Here is an 18348-nt window from a genome sequence, read left to right on the forward strand (position 1 = left end):
TCCATGTACATATGGTCATCTTATCTTTGATAAAGGAGGCAAGACTATACAATGCAGAAAAGACAGTCTCTTCAATAAGTGGTGCTGGGAAAACTGGACACCTGCATGTAAAAGAATGAAATTAGAACACTCCCTAACACCATACACAAAAATAAACTCAGAAATAGATTAAAGACCTAAATGTAGGGGCAGACACTATACAACTCTTAGAGGAAAACATACGAAGAACACTCTTTCACATAAATCACAGCAAGATCCTTTTTGACCTATCTCCTAGAGAAATGGAAATAAAAACAAAAATAAACAAATGGGACCTAATGAAACTTAAAAGGTTTTGCACAACAAAGGAAACCATAAACAAGAAGAAAAGACAACCCTCAGAATGGGAGAAAATATTTGCAAATGAAGCAACTGACAAAGGCTTAATCTCCAAAATTTACAAGCAGCTCATGCAGCTCAACAGCAAAAACACAAACAACCCAATCCAAAAATGGGCAGAAGACCTAAATAGACATTTCTCCAAAGAAGATATACAGATTGCCAACAAACACATGAAAGAATGCTCAACATCATTAATCATTAGAGAAATGCAAATCAAAACTACAATGAGATATCACCTCACACTTGTCAGAATGGCCATCATCAAAAAATCTAGAAACAATAAATGCTGGAGAGGGTGTGGAGAAAAGGGAACCCTCTTGCACTGTTGGTAGGAATGTCAATTGTCACAGACGCTGTGGAGAACAGTATGGAGGTTACTTAAAAGCTAGAAATATAGCTATCATACGACCTAGCAATCCCACTACTGGGCATATACCCTGAGAAAACCATAATTCAGAAAGAGTCATGTACCACAATGTTCATTGCAGCACTGTTTACAATAGCCAGGACATGGAAGCGACCTAGGTGTCCATCGACAGATGAATGGATAAAGAAGATATGGCACATATATACAATGGAATATTACTCAGCCATAAAAAGAAACAAAATAGAGTTATTTGTAGTGAGGTGGATGGACCTAGATAACGTCATACAGAGTGAAGTAAGTCACAAAGAGAAAAACAAATACCGTATGCTAACCCATACATATAGAATCTAAAAAAAAAAACAAAAAAGAAAAGAAATTTTTCTCATGAACCTAGGGGCAAGACAGGAATAAAGACGTAAACACAGAAAATGGACTTGAGGACACGGGAAAGGGGAAGGGTAACCTGGGACGAACTGTGCAAGTAGCACTGACATATACACAATACCAAATGTAAAATAGATAGCTAGTGGGAATTAGCAGATACATAGCACAGGGAGATCAGCTTGGTGCTTTGTGATCACCTAGAGGGGTGGGATAGGGAGGGTGGGAGGGATTTGCAAGAGGGAGGGGATATGGGGATATATGTATACATATAGCTGATTTTCTTTGTTATACAGCAGAAACTAACACACCATCATAAAGCAATTATACTCCAATAAAGATGTTTAAAAAAAATGGCTGGAAAGATTTTTTCCCATGGAAGGTAAATTTGGAATGGTCTGACATCGAGCACTGCCTGTACAGTGCACATTAATTCACTTTGGAGAAGTCTGATGGTATCTAAACAAGATAGCAAAGAGGCCCATGTAACTACACGTTGGGAGAGATAGGCCATACATATTAAGAACTTTGGGCAGAGAAAATAGTGACTCCAAATAAAAGTTGAAAATCAAAATTCACAAGTGTGGTGGTCTGAATTACAACTATTGCTTTGCAATCTAACTGCTTCTCAGGTAGGCAATTCTATCAATAGATAGCCTACCTAAGGCTGAAGGATATCAGAGGTTATTTATTTAGTGATGGTTAATGACTATCATTTTCAAACAGGGAATGCTTTTTAATACAATAATGCACTTTGTTAATTACACAATTTCCTCATATTATTTTATGCTTATGTAATGCTTCTAAATTGAATATAACTTTTTTTTGAAATTTAAAGTTGGCTACAATTTGAGTCATCTGGGAGGTGGAGAAAGGGTGAATTCTTGGTAGAACTGATTTCTGATTTAGGGGAAAAAAAATCTTAATCTGCATGTTTGGAAAGAAAGGCAAAATTCATCCCTATCATCCCATCCATCACCGAGTTGGGAGCTCAGAGCAACAAATAGCTAAATTGCTCTGCTTAAGTAACAGGTACTTTGAGACTCACCCTTTACATACTGGAGTGGGCGACTAGGGAGTAGGGAAATGAGGGCTGAAGATCCTGATAGGGAAAAGACTAGATAGAGATGGGGAAGGGTCTGGGCTAAGGAGAGGGAACTGGAGAGAGAGATGCAATCGTTCCAGTGATGGGAATTACCAGGAAAATTTTAGGACAGTGAAGGTTTATTTAATCTTAAATTATTCTGGATTGTGCAATAATCCTCTTTGGTTATCCCTTGTTCTAAGGTTTTTGTGAGAATGAAGGCAAGTAATCCAAATAAAGAGCAGACTAAGGAGTTGAGAAAGGGTAGCAGCCTCTGGATCTCACAACAGAGATGACTCTAAAAGCAGGAATTCAAAGTCAGAAGTGAAGAAAAGCATCCCCAGGAAAGCTCTGAAAATATAAACAGGGCCTAGACTTACCTTTGTAACTGAGATGGGGCTCAACTTTTTATTTAGATATTGAAGGATGATGATCAGTGAGAATTATATGGATATAAATGTTATGAATTATGCAAATATAAGATGTTTTAATTACCTTAACATCATAACTCCTGATACAAAATAATGTTAAGTCCAAAACTGGAAATACTAAAATCATGTACTTAAACCTATAATACATGCAGTTTTAAAAAATATGAGATCAACTGTGATAACCTGACAGATATGCTAATCCTTCAAATGTGATACTCTAAATTTAACAAATTAAAAATACATTATAAATCTGTCTTATTGACACAAATCAGTATAAGTTTTTAAATTATTCAATGATATGATCCAGTAATATTATATTACATGGTATACTCCAAACCAAGTAGAATTCTGTGTAATACAGTAAGGTTGGTTAATTTGGGTCCCACATTAATGGAAAAATGTTATCTGACAAAGATTTGATTCTGAATAAATAAGATGCTTTTCAAGCTTCTCTAAAATTACTATGGCAACACAGGCTATGTCAACCACTGAATAAAGAATATGTTTTTAACATAACAACAAAAACTCTGCCAAATTATTCTAAATAAAACCATTTTCTTAATGTGTAGGTTATTATTATGGGCTGAATCATGTCCCCTAAAATTTATACGTTGAAGTCCTAACTCCCTAGTACCTCAGAATGTGACTGTATTTGGAGAAAGTCTTTTAATGAGGTAATTAAGGTAAAATGAGATTATATGGGTGGACCCTAACCCAACATGACTTGTGTCCTTATAAGAGATTAGGAAACAAACACACACAGAGGGAAGACTATGTGAAGACACAGGAAAAGGACAGCCATCTATTAGCCAATGACTAAAACCACAGAAGACAACCCTGTTGACACCTTGATCTCAGACTTCTAGACTTTAGAACTATGAGGAAATAAATTTCTGTTATTTAAGCCACTCAGTCTGTTACACTGTTATGGCAGCCCTAGCAAACTAATATAGTCATAGTAAAGTTGTGTAGGTCATAATAAAGCAGAGTGACCTCATGTAAAATGTTTAATATTTTATATCTGTCAAAATAGAATCTGTTTTCCTCTCAAGTTTTTACACTAGCATGAATAGATTAATTCAATGAAGGAACTCTTTAATCAGGGAAAGATCATGTTATATTTATAAAATTCAATCATCAGAGCATAATTTTGCTGAAATTATATATATATTTATATGTTTACTATAATGTTTACAGGAGTTCTTTTTTTTTTTTTTAAGAAAAGGTTGGGAGATGAGAGTGGTCAACAATATAATTGAAAAATTATATAGATATTTCTATTTGGATTTCAGAATAGTGATCCAATCACAAGTCAGAAGATTCATTCTTTTAAATTTTTAATAGTCAATATTATAATCTTTTAGGATATAGATTATTTGATCAGTAATACTAATTATCCTAAGGAAAAAAAAACTTGACTGACCAATCATTAATTTACATTAATTTGACGTAGCCATTTTTCTGAAGGACCTGTAAGTGTAGGTATATAGGTATAGGTAGTATGTGTAAGCAAATGTCTTAGGCTGCAATACGGTATCAATTCAAGTGTGTTTACAGCACCTTTGCCTTTCGGAATCTAGCAGAACAGAATCCACAGGCCCTTCAAAGTATAGGACGACTAAACTTACTAAGTTATAGGTCATAGGTTCATATCACAGTAGTATGCATATATATGAATCAAAAAAGGTCCATCTTACACATTTCATTCATACTGATAGAGCATTAAGGAAATAGAAAATTAACTTGAAAATAGGCTGAAAGGCTAAAAGGGGCAAACATTCTGAAACCCTCAATGTCCAACAATTGACTACTGTAATAAAATTAAACATTAATATGGAAAGTAAAATGCAGAATCTCAACTATTCTTTTAGACAATTTTTTTTTAAGTAGAAAAATATTTGCAAAGACCTTTCAAATGTAATTTTGATAGAGTGTCCAGGTTCAGCTTCAATCACCCATTCACAATTCAGAGAGTCTTTATAGTATCCTGGCCATCCTGGTGAGAGAATCAATCCACTGGGAGCTGAAAAATGGCCACCACATGGAGCTGAAAAATAAAATAAGAGAACAAGAAAAAACACAAATTTTAGAACAAGTTGCAGAAAATATTTTTAGTACTAACTGTATTTTTTAAAATTAATTTTGCATGTACATATTAAATGTTATTTAATATTGTTTTTGAAAGTAAAATTTCATCCAGTCATTCTATTATTGAATGATTATTTTCCCTAAAAAAAGTAATTTACTTTTTGAAATATGGCTTAGTTACACACTCAGCATGTCAGATAAACTCAAGTCTCCCAATTATATCCCTTAAATACGTTCTTGTGTCTCCATCATTTTCAAAACTTGAAAAAAATATAAGCTGTTAGTTTTACTGTCTTTTATTTTCTAATTTATGTATCAAATACTGTTAATTCATGCTATACAGTGTCTAAAACTTCGATCTTCCTTTTACCAGAGTCCCTATTACAATTTTAGGCCTTCATTCATTCAGTCTCTTCCCTGATTTCCCATCTGCTAATTTCTCTCTTGCTTCAATCCAGCTGTCAGAATAATGTCCTTCAATTTACAGTTTCATCATACCATTTGCTTTCCTAGACAAGTACCTTGATCTCTTCTCCCTTTAACATCAGATTCAACTCAGCTTATCATTTCAAGAATTTAATCTTCTGCATTCCCCTAAACTCATACACAATTGAAACCACAATCACAGCATTTTAATCCCAGTAGGTACTGATAAGGTAATTTAGTGTAAGCACCTCATTTTGAAGAGAAATAAACCAAGTTGAAAGAACAACTTGTTAAAGTTCACAAGACCTGAAAGCCTCAAAAGTACTTTCAAGTCAGTTTTTACAAAATAGGACCTCAAAACCAGTCCTCTCCCATTATTTCCAATATTGGTAAATGAAACCACCATCCATGGATTTGCATAGCCCAGAATGTTAGAAGTAGTCATCTTTCATATTTCCATTATCCTTACTATTTATTCCCATATCCAATCCATCCTCAAGCCCAGTCTTATTTCTCTATCTCTATAGCTACCAGATTAAATTACCATAATTTCATCTCTGGTATAAACCCTCCTAACTGACCCTCTTAATTGGTCTCTCCTCATCCATGCTAACTATCCTCCACACTATGGCCAGAGTAATTGTTTAAACCTCAAACACTTTTAAATGGCATTTTTCTGTGTTGACCAACAAGGCCTTGAATGACCCTAGCTATTGCCTTACACTCTAGCCTACACTCCAAACTTCTCCCCTTCACTCTGCAGCCCAGCTACATTAGCCTGTTCTATACCTTCAGGAGGTATACAAAGTGGGGGGTGGGGGGTGGGGAATGAAGCAAAGAGTATTTGAATTATTGAAAATTATTTGGAAAGAAAAATAGTCAAATGTATACTATATCGGCTTTTCAACACATTAGATAGAGACCCTTCCCAATGACTTACTATGCTATATTTTTATTTTCTTTAATTCTTTCCATTTAAACTCTATATCATGTGTTTATATTTTTGTCATTGTTGTTTAATTGTTTATTTCAGTTTTACCTTACAGAATTTCTAAAACCTATTGTTCTAGACACTATTTTTACACTTTTTCATTCTTTAAGTAATTTGATATAGCCCAAATAAAATAAGAAATATTTAATAAATTGGCCTAGGAATCAAGCATTACTACAAAATGTCCATTTGAGAAAAATATTTTCTGTGAAATTGCCAAAACTTGTTATTTGTATGAGAAAGAGCTTTCATATAAAACTAAATTTTGTTCCTTAGTAGAATTTGATTTTGTTTCTTAAAAAGCTTTCAAAGGAGACCATTTTGATGAGGATTATTTACTCTTCCTTGCTATGATGACTCATAATTAGGTTTCCTGTAGGGTTATTATGTATTTCAAAAATAAAATTATGTGCATAACAGTCATTTAAACTACCATATTTTAAAAGACAGAGTAAAGTATTTTGGTGAGTGAAGGTCCTGGAAATATAGAAAAATCCCAATATGTTATCAACTCAAATTGTTCTAGGAAAGTATCTGTGCACTTCAGTCTAATCATGATTGAAAGAGGTAATCAGTCATAAAATTAGCAATTGAGTAATGGGCAATTGAGTAATCTTTAATGAAAGATTAAAAAGTAGAGTACCCAGAAGCATTTCAGCTGGTCCCTCAGTCCAACATGTTAGAGAGGCAGAGTTAGGAAGGAGCTTTAAAGGAAAGGAGTAGCATAAAGATATGGTGACTGTTTGTTTCCTGAAAGGACTTTCCCAAATAGTGACCCTGCTACAAAGTGAGTCTTCTCCTAATTAACATACTACATCTGAACTGGCTTCTTTCTCTCACACATAGGGTTGGAACTTTACAAAATTATTATCTCAAAAGTATGGAGACAGCCTCCCCAAGAGAGTGTGAAACCTAAGCGAAGAAACAGATGCTAAGTGCAGATCAGTCGAGAAAAGACTCATGATCACAGTGACTAGCAGCCACATGGCAGGAGGATGTTCATAGAAAAGCCATGGTGGAGCAACAGCAGCAGAACATGGAGGGGACAAAGTGCAGGACAAAATAAGGGGACACCAAGTGTAAAGAAAACGTTCAAGAGAAAAAGGAAAAAGAGAAAGCTTTGGAAAGCTAAAATAACTAATGGTAATAAAAATAACAAAGATTTGAATTTGTAAAGAGAACCTTAACTATAACATGAATAACAATACAAACAGAAAGGCAATAAAGTTAATTGCCCAAACCTTACAATTTTGCCACATCCACGTACTGCTTATATAATTAATGATTTTCTTTAAATAGACTTACTTTTATTTTAACTTAAATGATTTCTTTAAACTTGCCCTAAGCAAAAATATCTGTAAAATCATTGCTTTTATGTATTAGTTGTATTTTTCTATAATGCCTAAAAATATGTACCTATTGAAATTTAAGAAATGCTTATATATATAACACCTAAAAGCTTGTGTACCTCCAAGTATAAACATTCTGTAGTCTAAGAAAGACTTCTGTAAAAGACAGTATCTTTGACTGAACAAAGGAAACTTGGAACATATGGAAAACAGAAAGGAGATCAAGATACAGGGATTTATTTTCAAGTCTTATTCACTCATTCATCATTTACTCATTCATATTTCAGTCATTCAGCAAACAATTGTGTGTCAAGTGTGCGCCCACGTGGTATTTGTACTACTTCTAACATTTATCAAATGTTTCCTAGGTGCCAGGCACTATGTAAGAAGTCCTTTGTATTATTTTATGTAATACTCAAAATAATCCAACCACATATGTAGGTAAGAACATTGATGTGTAGAAAATTTAAATAATTTGCACATCAGCTAGCAAGGATTTGAAAAGAGGTAATTTGACTCTAGAAACTTCTTTACAAATGCAATTAAGGTATTCTTTTACCACACTGCCCATGTGCAAAACACAGAAACATAATCATAAAAGGTAATAATGTCATAAATTATATAAGAAAGATATGTCCATGGGACAAGGGGTCTGGAAGAGGACAGGAATTAAGGCTTCACAGAAGAGATTCTATTTAATTTGAGTCTTCAAGGATGAGTCAGAATTCACCAGGAGAAAAAGAGAGAGAGGATATTGTAAACGGAAGAAACAGCATGTGCTTAAGAGCAGAATGCTGAATTAGCATGTTTTTGAGTAATGCCAGTTACCTTTTTTTAGGGAACCAAGAAGTGATGAGAGATGAAGGAAGAAGAGTAGAAAAGGACCTAATGGGACTTCCCTGGTGGTCTAGTTGTTAAGAAACCATGCTTCCGCTGCGGGGGGCATGGGTTCAATCCCTGGTCAGGGAATTAGGATCCCACATGCCATGCAGTGTGGGCCAAAAAAAAAAGGACCTGATATGCTATATTAAGGAAAGTGAACCATAGAAAAATGAAAAATTGTAGACAAGGGGTGGGATAGGGAGGGTGGAAGGGAGACGCAAGAGGGAGGGGATATGGGGATATATGTATACGTATAGCTGATTCACTTTGTGATACAGCAGAAACTAACACACCATTGTAAAGCAATTATACTCCAATAAGGATGTTAAAAAAAATTGTAGACAAAGGCTACATAAACATATATAGACAAATAATACAATTTTCATTTAAATGAAAGTTACAGGTACAATGAACTAGAAGCAGAGTACCTGGAGTTGATGCAATCAATTAGGAGACTGTCACAATTATCTAGGAAGGTATAATCAGATTCTGATATATGGTAGTAACAGGAAAGGGCTAAATACAGAGATATTTAGGAGACAGACTCAAAAGCATTTGTTGATTACATGCAATGAGAGAGCAAGATGAAGGAGTCTAAATTGGTCACGGGGCCCCTGGCATGTACAACATTATGGAAAACAATTCCATTCACCAAAATAGGAAACACAAAACAGGAAGGAATTTTATATGGAAAGATAATAAGATTCAATATTGAGGCTAAAAGGTCTGTGAAATATCACAAGAAACAACAGAAAATAGAATCTGGAGCTTTTAGTTATACCACGTGTCATTTTCAACATAGGCTGATGTTAAGACTTCAATATAAGTGAAAGATTAAGGTGAATACTTAGAGAAGAAAATAAAAGAGGTTTAAGATGTAACCTTTGAAAAAATATTTTAACTTAATACAATTTAAGTAGGTACTGACCATTATGCATTATAACACAACAATGGGGCAAGGCTGGGATGGACTATTTCTGTTTGGGTCTTCCTCTCTCCTAACTGTGTGTGAATTCAGATGATTGTAGCTGGTAAAATAAATAAATACCTAAAGTTTAGTAGCTTAACACAGTAGTTTATTTTTCACTTGACCAAAATGGCCTTCATCTTGACTAAATTTTAAACAGGCTCCTTTAAGACTCTCAACCCGTCACCCAACTTCCTCCATTACTTTACCACTAGCTCATCTCAGCCCTTACAAACCTTCCCTCAGTGCATTTGAATTCAATCACTCCTCCTTATTGCAATAGTCTTGAAAAAAGTCTTCCTTGCCTGTTTAACTCTGGTGAAATTTTTCTTTGATACACTCATGTAACAGTACAATGAAGCGTGCCTATCAGCAAAACAGTCATGCTCCTTCTAGTCTCTTAAGACCCAGGATGACAAAGCCTCAGCCATTTTCAGCAGGCGATTTTCTAGGTTTCCATGGAAGTCATTTCCATTTTAGCTGGCAGGAAAGGAAACAGAGAATAGAGGACTACTCTGTGTATGCGTTTTATGGACCACAGCTTGGACGTTATTTACATTACTTCCACTTACTCACTTGGCCATACCTAACTTCAAAGGAGGCTGTGAAATGAAGTCCCTCAGCTGGAGAGCTATTTCCTACCTACAACTCTGTATAATGAATGGGGTAAGAGCTTAAAGGTAAACAGCTGGGCATTTCTGCTATGCCAACTAAGACAGTCATAATGCTTTCCAGTTTAGAGTATGCTTTTATATACATTACTTAACTTAATTACTTTAATAAGCTTGTAGCATAAAAATGCTTGTTTCTTTTTTATGCCAGTTTTGCAGGTAAGGAAAAAAAATATCAAACATATGACTTGATGAGAAACACAGATCTGCGTAGTAGCGGAGGTGAGATTCAAATTCAAATCTTCAAATTCCAAGTTAGAAACGACTTCCATGATAGATGTATTGGATTAATTTTCCAAGAGAGATATTTATTTAAGCATATCTATTCTCCTTAAAATAGGTTTAATGAAGACAAATGGATAGTTAGGGGGATAGAATATTCAACCCAAAGTTTTTAATGTAAATTTGAGATTCTAACCACACAATTTTAAGTGCTTCCCTGACATTAATTTATTATTCATATATTTATTAATTCAAAAAATTATTTAGCTTTTGATGTATATAAGATACTATGCCAGGTGATGAAATTTTTAAAAAACCTATATGACATTATATCTGTCCTCAGGAGACCCACAGTTTCTACAAGGAAGACAGGCACAGCTAACATGAAGAATAAATATATGCTTGAGCCAGATAGGCTGGAAATGTAGGGAAGAGACAGGTGACATCCCAAGGGCATTAAGAAAGAGTTCTTGAAGGAGATTTTGTCAGAGGTTAGTTTGATTTAAAAAAAAAAAATGAATAGAAGATAGGGGTAGAGGGGCAGAAAGAGCAGAGAAAGAATAAAGTGAGAAATACTGAAACCAAGCAGTATGCTGTGGCGCCCTCCCCGGTACAAAAGCTTCTCCATATACCCAAATCCTTGTTTGTAGGAAAATAGCTTCAGCCTCCTAGACTTTCCCTGAGTTCCAAAGGGCAGATTCAAAGAGTTATTAGTCTGGGAAGTGAGGAGATGGAGACACAAGGGAAAAGCAGTCAAGAAACAATAGTGCAGCAGTAAAGCATGGTCCTGGTTCCTCTCCAAGTGGTATACATAACAATGCATCTTTGAGTTCTTCTACTGGAACTAAGGCCTCCTCCCAGGTGCAGGATGGTAACCAGGCTGAGCACAAGATTCCTGGAATACCATCCTGTTACCTCACCACCAACCAATCAGAAGAAAGTCACACACCCTGCAGCTCTCACTCCAAATTTTGCCTTTAAAAACTCTTCCCTGAAAACCATCAGGTAGTTGGGGGTCTTTTGAGCATGAGCTGCCCATTCTCCTTGCTTGGCCTTACAATAAACCTTTCTCTGCTCCAAACTCTGACTTTTCGGTTTGTTTGGCCTCGCTGTGCATCGGGCACACAAACTTAGGTTTGACAACAATACTAATGTATGAGGGAAAGTCAAGTAGTTTTTTGTTTCTGAAGCATATAGTTAGTGGAAAATGAGGAGAGGAACTTTTGGTTTCATGCAGTGGTTACTTTCAAACATTTGCGGATACCTAGAGGTGAGTTTAGATTAAAAACTTGTTAAAATGCAGATTCCCAGAACACACTTCTAGTAATTATAAGGTAGGACCCAGAGGGCATTGTTAACAAAACCCTCACTCCACTCCAATCCCTCAGGTCATTTTATAGCTCTTGGACCACAGACCAAGCTGACAAAATCTAGGAGGATATGGCTAGTCTGTAGCTCCAAGATGCTCCTGGATAATCACTCAGGTTCCTGGGATAAAGAGGTAATTTCTATCTGTTAGTGAAATACAGATTGTTGCCTCTAACTTCTCCCCATTTTAAATAATGAAAACAAAGCATAAATGGTAAAGTAGAAATAGTTCATTTATCCTGTTTCATTTTTCTAAGGCCTGAAGAAAGTCTGTTATAAATAATTTTCATTGGAGTGATGACTCATTTCTGTGTTACTTTGAGTAGAATTGAAACCATGCACCTCAGATTGGGACTTGAACCCACATGCTGGGACTCAAACCCAGCCAAAAGCCTGATTGGGGCTTGAACCCACACATCCAAGACTCAAAGCTGGCCAAAACCCTGATTGGGACTTGCACTCACGTAGCTGGGACTTGAACCCGGCCAAAACCCACAGTCTTCCAACTGAGATCACACACCTGGTTTCAGGACTTAATGAAACTCAGGTTCTTGATGTCTCATCATAGAAAGAATTTAGTGCGAGACAAAGTGATAGGTAAGAAGTGGATTTATTTAGAGAGAAACACACTCCACAGACAGAGTGTGGGTCATCTCAGAATGAGAAAGGCACCAGGGTATGGGGTTGTCAGTTTTTATAGGGGTGGGTAATTTCATAAGCTAATGAGTGGGAGGAGTATTCCAGCTATTTCAGGAAGGGGAGGAGATTTCCAGGAATTGGGCCACCGCCCACTTTTTGATCCTTATGGTTGGCCTTGGAACTGTCATGGTGCCTGTGGGTGTGTCATTTAGCTTGCTGATGTGTTACAGTGAGTGTATACTGAGGCTCAATGTCTAGTGGAAGTTGAGTTGTCCGCCATCTTGTACCCATTTGGTCCTAATCAGTTTATGTCATGTCCTCGGGCTATGTCATTCTTTCAAAGGTTGTGCCCTGCCCCCTTCCCTCCTGCTTCAGAATGGACGAATTCAAAATACCCAGTATGCTTTAAGATATGTATGAAGAGTCAGAAGTGTTTCAGACTGTATTCAGCAAAAATTCTTTTGAATAAAAATGCTTCAGAATTTTGGTGCTCTTTCATCTGAGAAGTGGCACTTAGGTGCTCAGAAGGGAATTGAGGACCAGAAGAAGAGCTAAGTTTTGATCTTGGGGATTATGAACAATGAATGTTCCATTTCTTTCTTTTTTTTTTTTTTAATTTTTAAACTTGCTTTATGGTTGGTTATAGGTGTGGTAAGTAATCACCTGCTCTGTCTAACCTCAACACACTGGATGATGTTTCAAAGAAAATTATGGGAAACAAGTTGCCTCTCTCTCTTGGATAAAAAGAGAAAGTCAGAAACATAGGGATTAAAGTGCCAGAAATGCAGACAAGCAATCACAGCTCTGAACCTCTTTCCATTTCTATAACCCCTTCTACCCTTCCCCTACCCAGCTCCACAGAAATTAGGAACAAAACCCTGCAGAGTGCTATTAGTTTTCCCTATGGTAGTCCTCTAGGAATTTAATGCTACCTTAATATGCAACTAAAAGAGAAGTCTATTATTAGACATGAATAGGTATATGTGTGTGAACACACATTCTCTCTATGAGAACCACAATATATTCTGATCTATGCATCAGACTGTTACTCTAATTGCTCCCTCAAACGAACTCCCTCCAGAGAGTGCAACATCTGTGAATGAGAAGGATTTCCTTCCCTTTGAGGCTGAGATTCAAGAGAAAAGTCCTTATCCTCAAAGGGGAAGTTCATTGGCATGCAAGTCCAGCCTTGCTGTCAAACAGTACTCCAGGGACCCTAGTCCCATCCTATTCACTCAAGGAATTCTCTAAGATATCCCATTACAGTAAAAAGGAACTTAAGCCATAGTTATGCAGGGAGTTCTCTACTGAGGGCAAGGAAGTTCTTGCTTGAGTAGGCATTTTATGGAATATTCTGAAATCAGTGGAATGAAAACAGAAATTGGTTTCTTTCTTTCTCTCTTTTCTCTTTCTTTCTTTCTTTTCTTTTCTTTCTTTCTCTTTCTTTCCTTCCTTCCTTCCTCCCTCCCTCCCTCCCTCCCTTCTTTCTTAATTACTGCCTTCAAACATGCACTGACAAATCTCCCTCTCCTTAAAGAAGTGTTGGGCACATCCTTGAAAATTCTCATCAATTACAGTATTAAAAAACTTGGTCCAATCCAATTTAAAATTCTGTCTTATTTCCTAAACCTACCCACCCAAGGTGCATCTTTGAGCACCTTGGAGGATGGGGAGGAGGGTGCTGATGGAGGACCAGCACTTGTTGATTCATTCCTCCATTCGCTTCAGCAGTTGGAGCAGAGAAGATGCTGTATCCTTTCTCAGCATGTCCCCTTCCTCTTCCCTTTAGGTCCTTTTTCCTGTGGGGTGTTAGGGCTAAAATGAGGAAAAGTGTGCTGTCACAGTCCTCTCCTGACTGTTGCTGTTTCCTCACTAACTCTAACTGGTCCCTGAGATTTTCTATTTGTCAGATATGGAAAATGTTTTGCTCTTTCCATAAGGATAATAAATGAGTTCTTTGTAAAGGCCAAGAATTAGAAGGGTGGCTTCTCACTTCTATCAGGAAATTTCCTGATAGAAGAGAGATCAACCTTTTCCAGTTACCTCCCTGCTTTCACCCCTGACAGTACATCCTATGGTGTCTGGTTGTTGAGTTTCTTTTACCTAGTGGCTAAGCCAGGGTACCTTCTTTGGTATTCATTTGATGCAGAGGAAGCTCACATCATTGACTTGCTAAATGATTTCAACTAGCCAGCTTTCCCTCTCTTTAATCTGCCAGTTTTGATCAATTTTCTTTCTCTTGTTCATTCAGCATAGAAGGCAGATCAGCAAGTACACTGTATAATCAGATATCCACCTGGCGATTCTAGTTCCTCTTTTTCACAGGCAACTACATTCCCTTATGAGGGATTCTTTTAGAGTCCTTCTCCTTAACTTGGCTTGAAGAGGAGACTAACATCCTCCTTCCTATGGGGAGATAAAGGAAAAGATGAACAACTTTTGACTCCAACAGTTTAGGTAGGTAGGTAGGTAGGTAGATAGATAGATATAGATCTCAATTTCCCTCACTTTTCTTTTACTGCTTATATAAACTGGGAGTGGGATATCTGAGGTTATGATTGAGAGAAATGAGTCAGTTAGAACCCACTTAATAAGCCATAAAGGAGGTATCTGGACCTCAATTTTTTATGGACAGGGATACTGCAACATTTTTCTCCTTAGCTGGTATGGTATAAGTTGTCATTCCCAAAGTAACAGGAAATTTTGCCTGTATACCTTGTTAGTCATGCATTTTGCTTTCACTGTTTTTCTTCTCAGGGAAGTTACAATGATAACAATATTAGAAATTATTATAAATCTTCACAAGGAAGGAAAAACTTTCTTTCAGTTAGTCTTAACTCAGCATCTTAATTAAATCAACCACTTTGAGCCAATAGCATTCACCCAAGTCTTCCAATGTATTTTATTAAATATAACCCTCTTTATCTATAAAGCAGTTCAATGAATGTATTACATCCTAATTATATTCAAGAACACGACCATGTAATCCAGAAGGCCAACATTCTATTTCCATTTTTATTGAGGGGATTGCTTTAGATCAAAGAGGGCATTGCTAGCTACAGTGAAGAGGGCATGGGAGACAAGGAGCCAGGTAAAAAGGAGGAGAGAAGCAGATAGTATATACGTATCAGGGCCTTCTGAGTCCCATAAGAGAAATAACTATGAAGAAACTAAGTGGTGGGCATGGGTAAACTGAATAACAAACCGTTTCTACAGAACTGAATAGGAGAAAGGGCAGAAGCAATGAGACCAGTTACAAGACTGTTGCAGTAATCTAGGCCAGAGATGATGGTTGCTGGGACAAGGATGTCAGCAGTTAAGGAAGTGAGAAGTAGATGGGTTTTGAATATAGGTATTCAAGGTAGAGCTAACAGATTTTTCTGATGGATTGTGTATGGTTGTGATAGAAAGAAAGGAGTCAGGAATTACTCCCAAGAGTTTTCGCCTGAATTACTGGAAGAATGGAGTGCTATTAATGATAATAGAGAAAGTCTGTGACAGTATCAGGTTTGGAGTGACTGGGGGGATCTGATCAGTTTTGGACAGGCTAAGTTTGAGATGCCTATTAAACATCTAAGTGGAGATATTGAGGAGGAAGTTGAATAGATGAGTCTGGACTTCAGGACAGAGAAGTAGAAGAATGTAAATTTGAGAGCCATCAACACATAGGTGTTATTTAAAGCTGGAAACTGGATGAAAAGTATGAATAGAGTGAGTGGAAATAAAGAAAATATTCAAGACCTAGCTCTGGAACACATACAAACAGAGATCATAGAAATGAAGAGAAACCAGGAAGAGAGACTAAAATGATCCTGAGTAGTATATTTATTAAAATGAAATTTAATAAAATATACAACTTTTAGATTCGCCCAACATTTTTCATGAACAGTTAAATAATTTTATAACTTTATTAAGGAACATTTGATTTTAAAATGTAGATGGCATGTATTTCAGATTTTATAAAGAAATAATGAATACATTTTAACCCAACTCTCATTTTTTTTTTCCCACTCTCATTTTTGGTCTGCAAATAAATCCTTCTCATCCTTCAGTCTACATGAGTATAATTAGGTAGCATTTTTTTTATAATGACATTCACCAATGAATAATAAATCCTCATATCCAGGAACAGTTTCCTTATATGACTGCAACAGAGACAGAAAATAATGTATGTCCAATTGTCTTGCTTTTTAAAACAGAAAACTCTAGATAACAGTGCTCACTGCTTGTGAGATAGCCTGTTTTATTCAGCTCATGTAATTTATTTCTGTTACCGTCTAGCTCTTATAAGCATCTGAGGTTATGACATTGGGCATTTGGATCTATTAGTGGACTCAGATCCATCAAAACCTCCATTTTATGGCAGTTGGCTTCACCAAACTAGAGGACATAAGTATCCAGATGAATTTGAGCTGAGTGCACGTGCTGGAACAATATGTTCTGGATATGCAGTAAACTCACAGCTATATTTAAAAACAAGATAGCTAGGAAAAGGTACAAACAAAAGATAGGACCAGAAGCACTTGTAAAAAGTTCATGACAGAGCAGACTTAAAGCCAATTTACCATCTAACCATAGACTCGTTCCCCACTACAAAGGGTCTCGTGCATCTGATAAAGTGAATCAAAGCTGAGAAAAATAAGTTAATGATGGTTGTACTCAAGAAAGAAGGTCTCAGACAAAATAGACTTTAAACAATAAATGGTAAAAAGAGACAATGAAGACAGAAGGCCAAATAATGATGCTCAGATCACTTGAGGTATGGACAATAAGGCAGGTATGTCTCAATCCTTTGGAGCTAGCCCTTGGACAGGAAGAAAATAGGTGGGCAGAGACCAGTAGGTTTCCTAAAGCCACTAAGGAAACCTCTCTGAGTGGGTCAAATATTATACCTTAAATGTTGCCTTCTATGTAGCAGTATTAGTCACAAGGAATAGTCCAGTGACTAGAAATCCTATGGGATTTTACTGTGTGAGAAAAAGATTCCAGGATTTGTGGGTAAGGGCTGACTCCAGTTTGCATTGCTTGGTGCAGTAAAGAAAATCTAGTATCCCACTAGTCCTTTGAGAAAAATGAGTAAATGCACCATCTTACCTGTGTTTCAGGAGACACACACACACACACACACACACACAGGTGAAGTGAGAAATAAATCCAAATGTACTTAAGGTTGTCCCTTCCCTCCCTATTCCAAATTTCCTAGAACCAAGGCTGATAGAAGCAACTTTGAAGGATACATGTGGGTGAACCTGGCAATGCCCTCAGAGGTCCCTGAAAGGAATTCTGATCACATAAAAAGAAGGAAAATGAGTGAAGAAAGAAGGGATTCCAAGGGGAAAGATTCTTATAAGAAAATTGCACTTCCCGAGGGCTGAATTTACGGAGGACACTCACAAGGTGCCCAATAAGGCGCTTGGGCTGTGTGAAGAATGAATGTGAGGGGACTACAGCAGAAGAGAAGGAGAGTGTTTATGCAGTTGCTATGAGTGGGAAGCTTTGGTGGAGAGAAAGGAAGAAGATTTTTAGGAAGATTTCTAGGTAGAAAATCATGAAAATCCCTGTGTCAGCCCATTAAAGGAGACCTATGATAACCATTCACACTATTCTTCATGGTTTTAGGATGTCTTTGAAGTCACTATGCAGAGACTGGCCCTAGATAGAGCCAGTTATATTCAGGCTACTGTCTAGGTGTGGGTGAAAGAGTCATTTATTGTTACTAAATTGAGTTACTAAATTGAATTCAAAGTGAATGGTTTCAATGCTAATTATAAAAATTAATGTATTTTGTTTTCAATTAGCAAAACTGAAAGATCACAAGACTTTATAAAGCATCAAATCTTTCTTCCTCATGAGGAAATTCGATCACCCCATTCTAAAGAAAAAGGTTCAAATTTTCACAAAGATAGCCTAAATCTATCCTTAGCTAATGTATCAGTGTTGAACTTCAGGTCAATGAATAAAATGTATAACCCAATTCTGTTAACAATTGTATTTAAGCTATCCAAAATAAATCTAAGTTCAGCTATGGGATCACAGAACTGAAACATATGTGATTTCATTTCTCCCTTTTGGTTTGAAGAATTCTTATTCAAGGCCTATGG

General features: G+C 36.5%; 1 protein-coding gene across 3 annotated transcripts in view; it reads right to left on the reverse strand.

Moving 5' to 3' along the window:
- CSMD3 (CUB and Sushi multiple domains 3) overlaps positions 1-18348 on the reverse strand; it is a 1076690-nt gene that overhangs the window by 412370 nt on the left and 645972 nt on the right. For all 3 annotated transcript variants that reach the window (XM_060127236.1, XM_060127235.1, XM_060127234.1), the window contains one exon: positions 4553-4691. In XM_060127236.1, the coding sequence (XP_059983219.1) occupies positions 4553-4691 (139 nt within the window). The remainder of the gene's footprint in view (positions 1-4552; positions 4692-18348) is intronic.

This window comes from Lagenorhynchus albirostris, chromosome 17 (assembly GCF_949774975.1).
Source record: "Lagenorhynchus albirostris chromosome 17, mLagAlb1.1, whole genome shotgun sequence".
NCBI lineage: Eukaryota > Metazoa > Chordata > Mammalia > Artiodactyla > Delphinidae > Lagenorhynchus > Lagenorhynchus albirostris.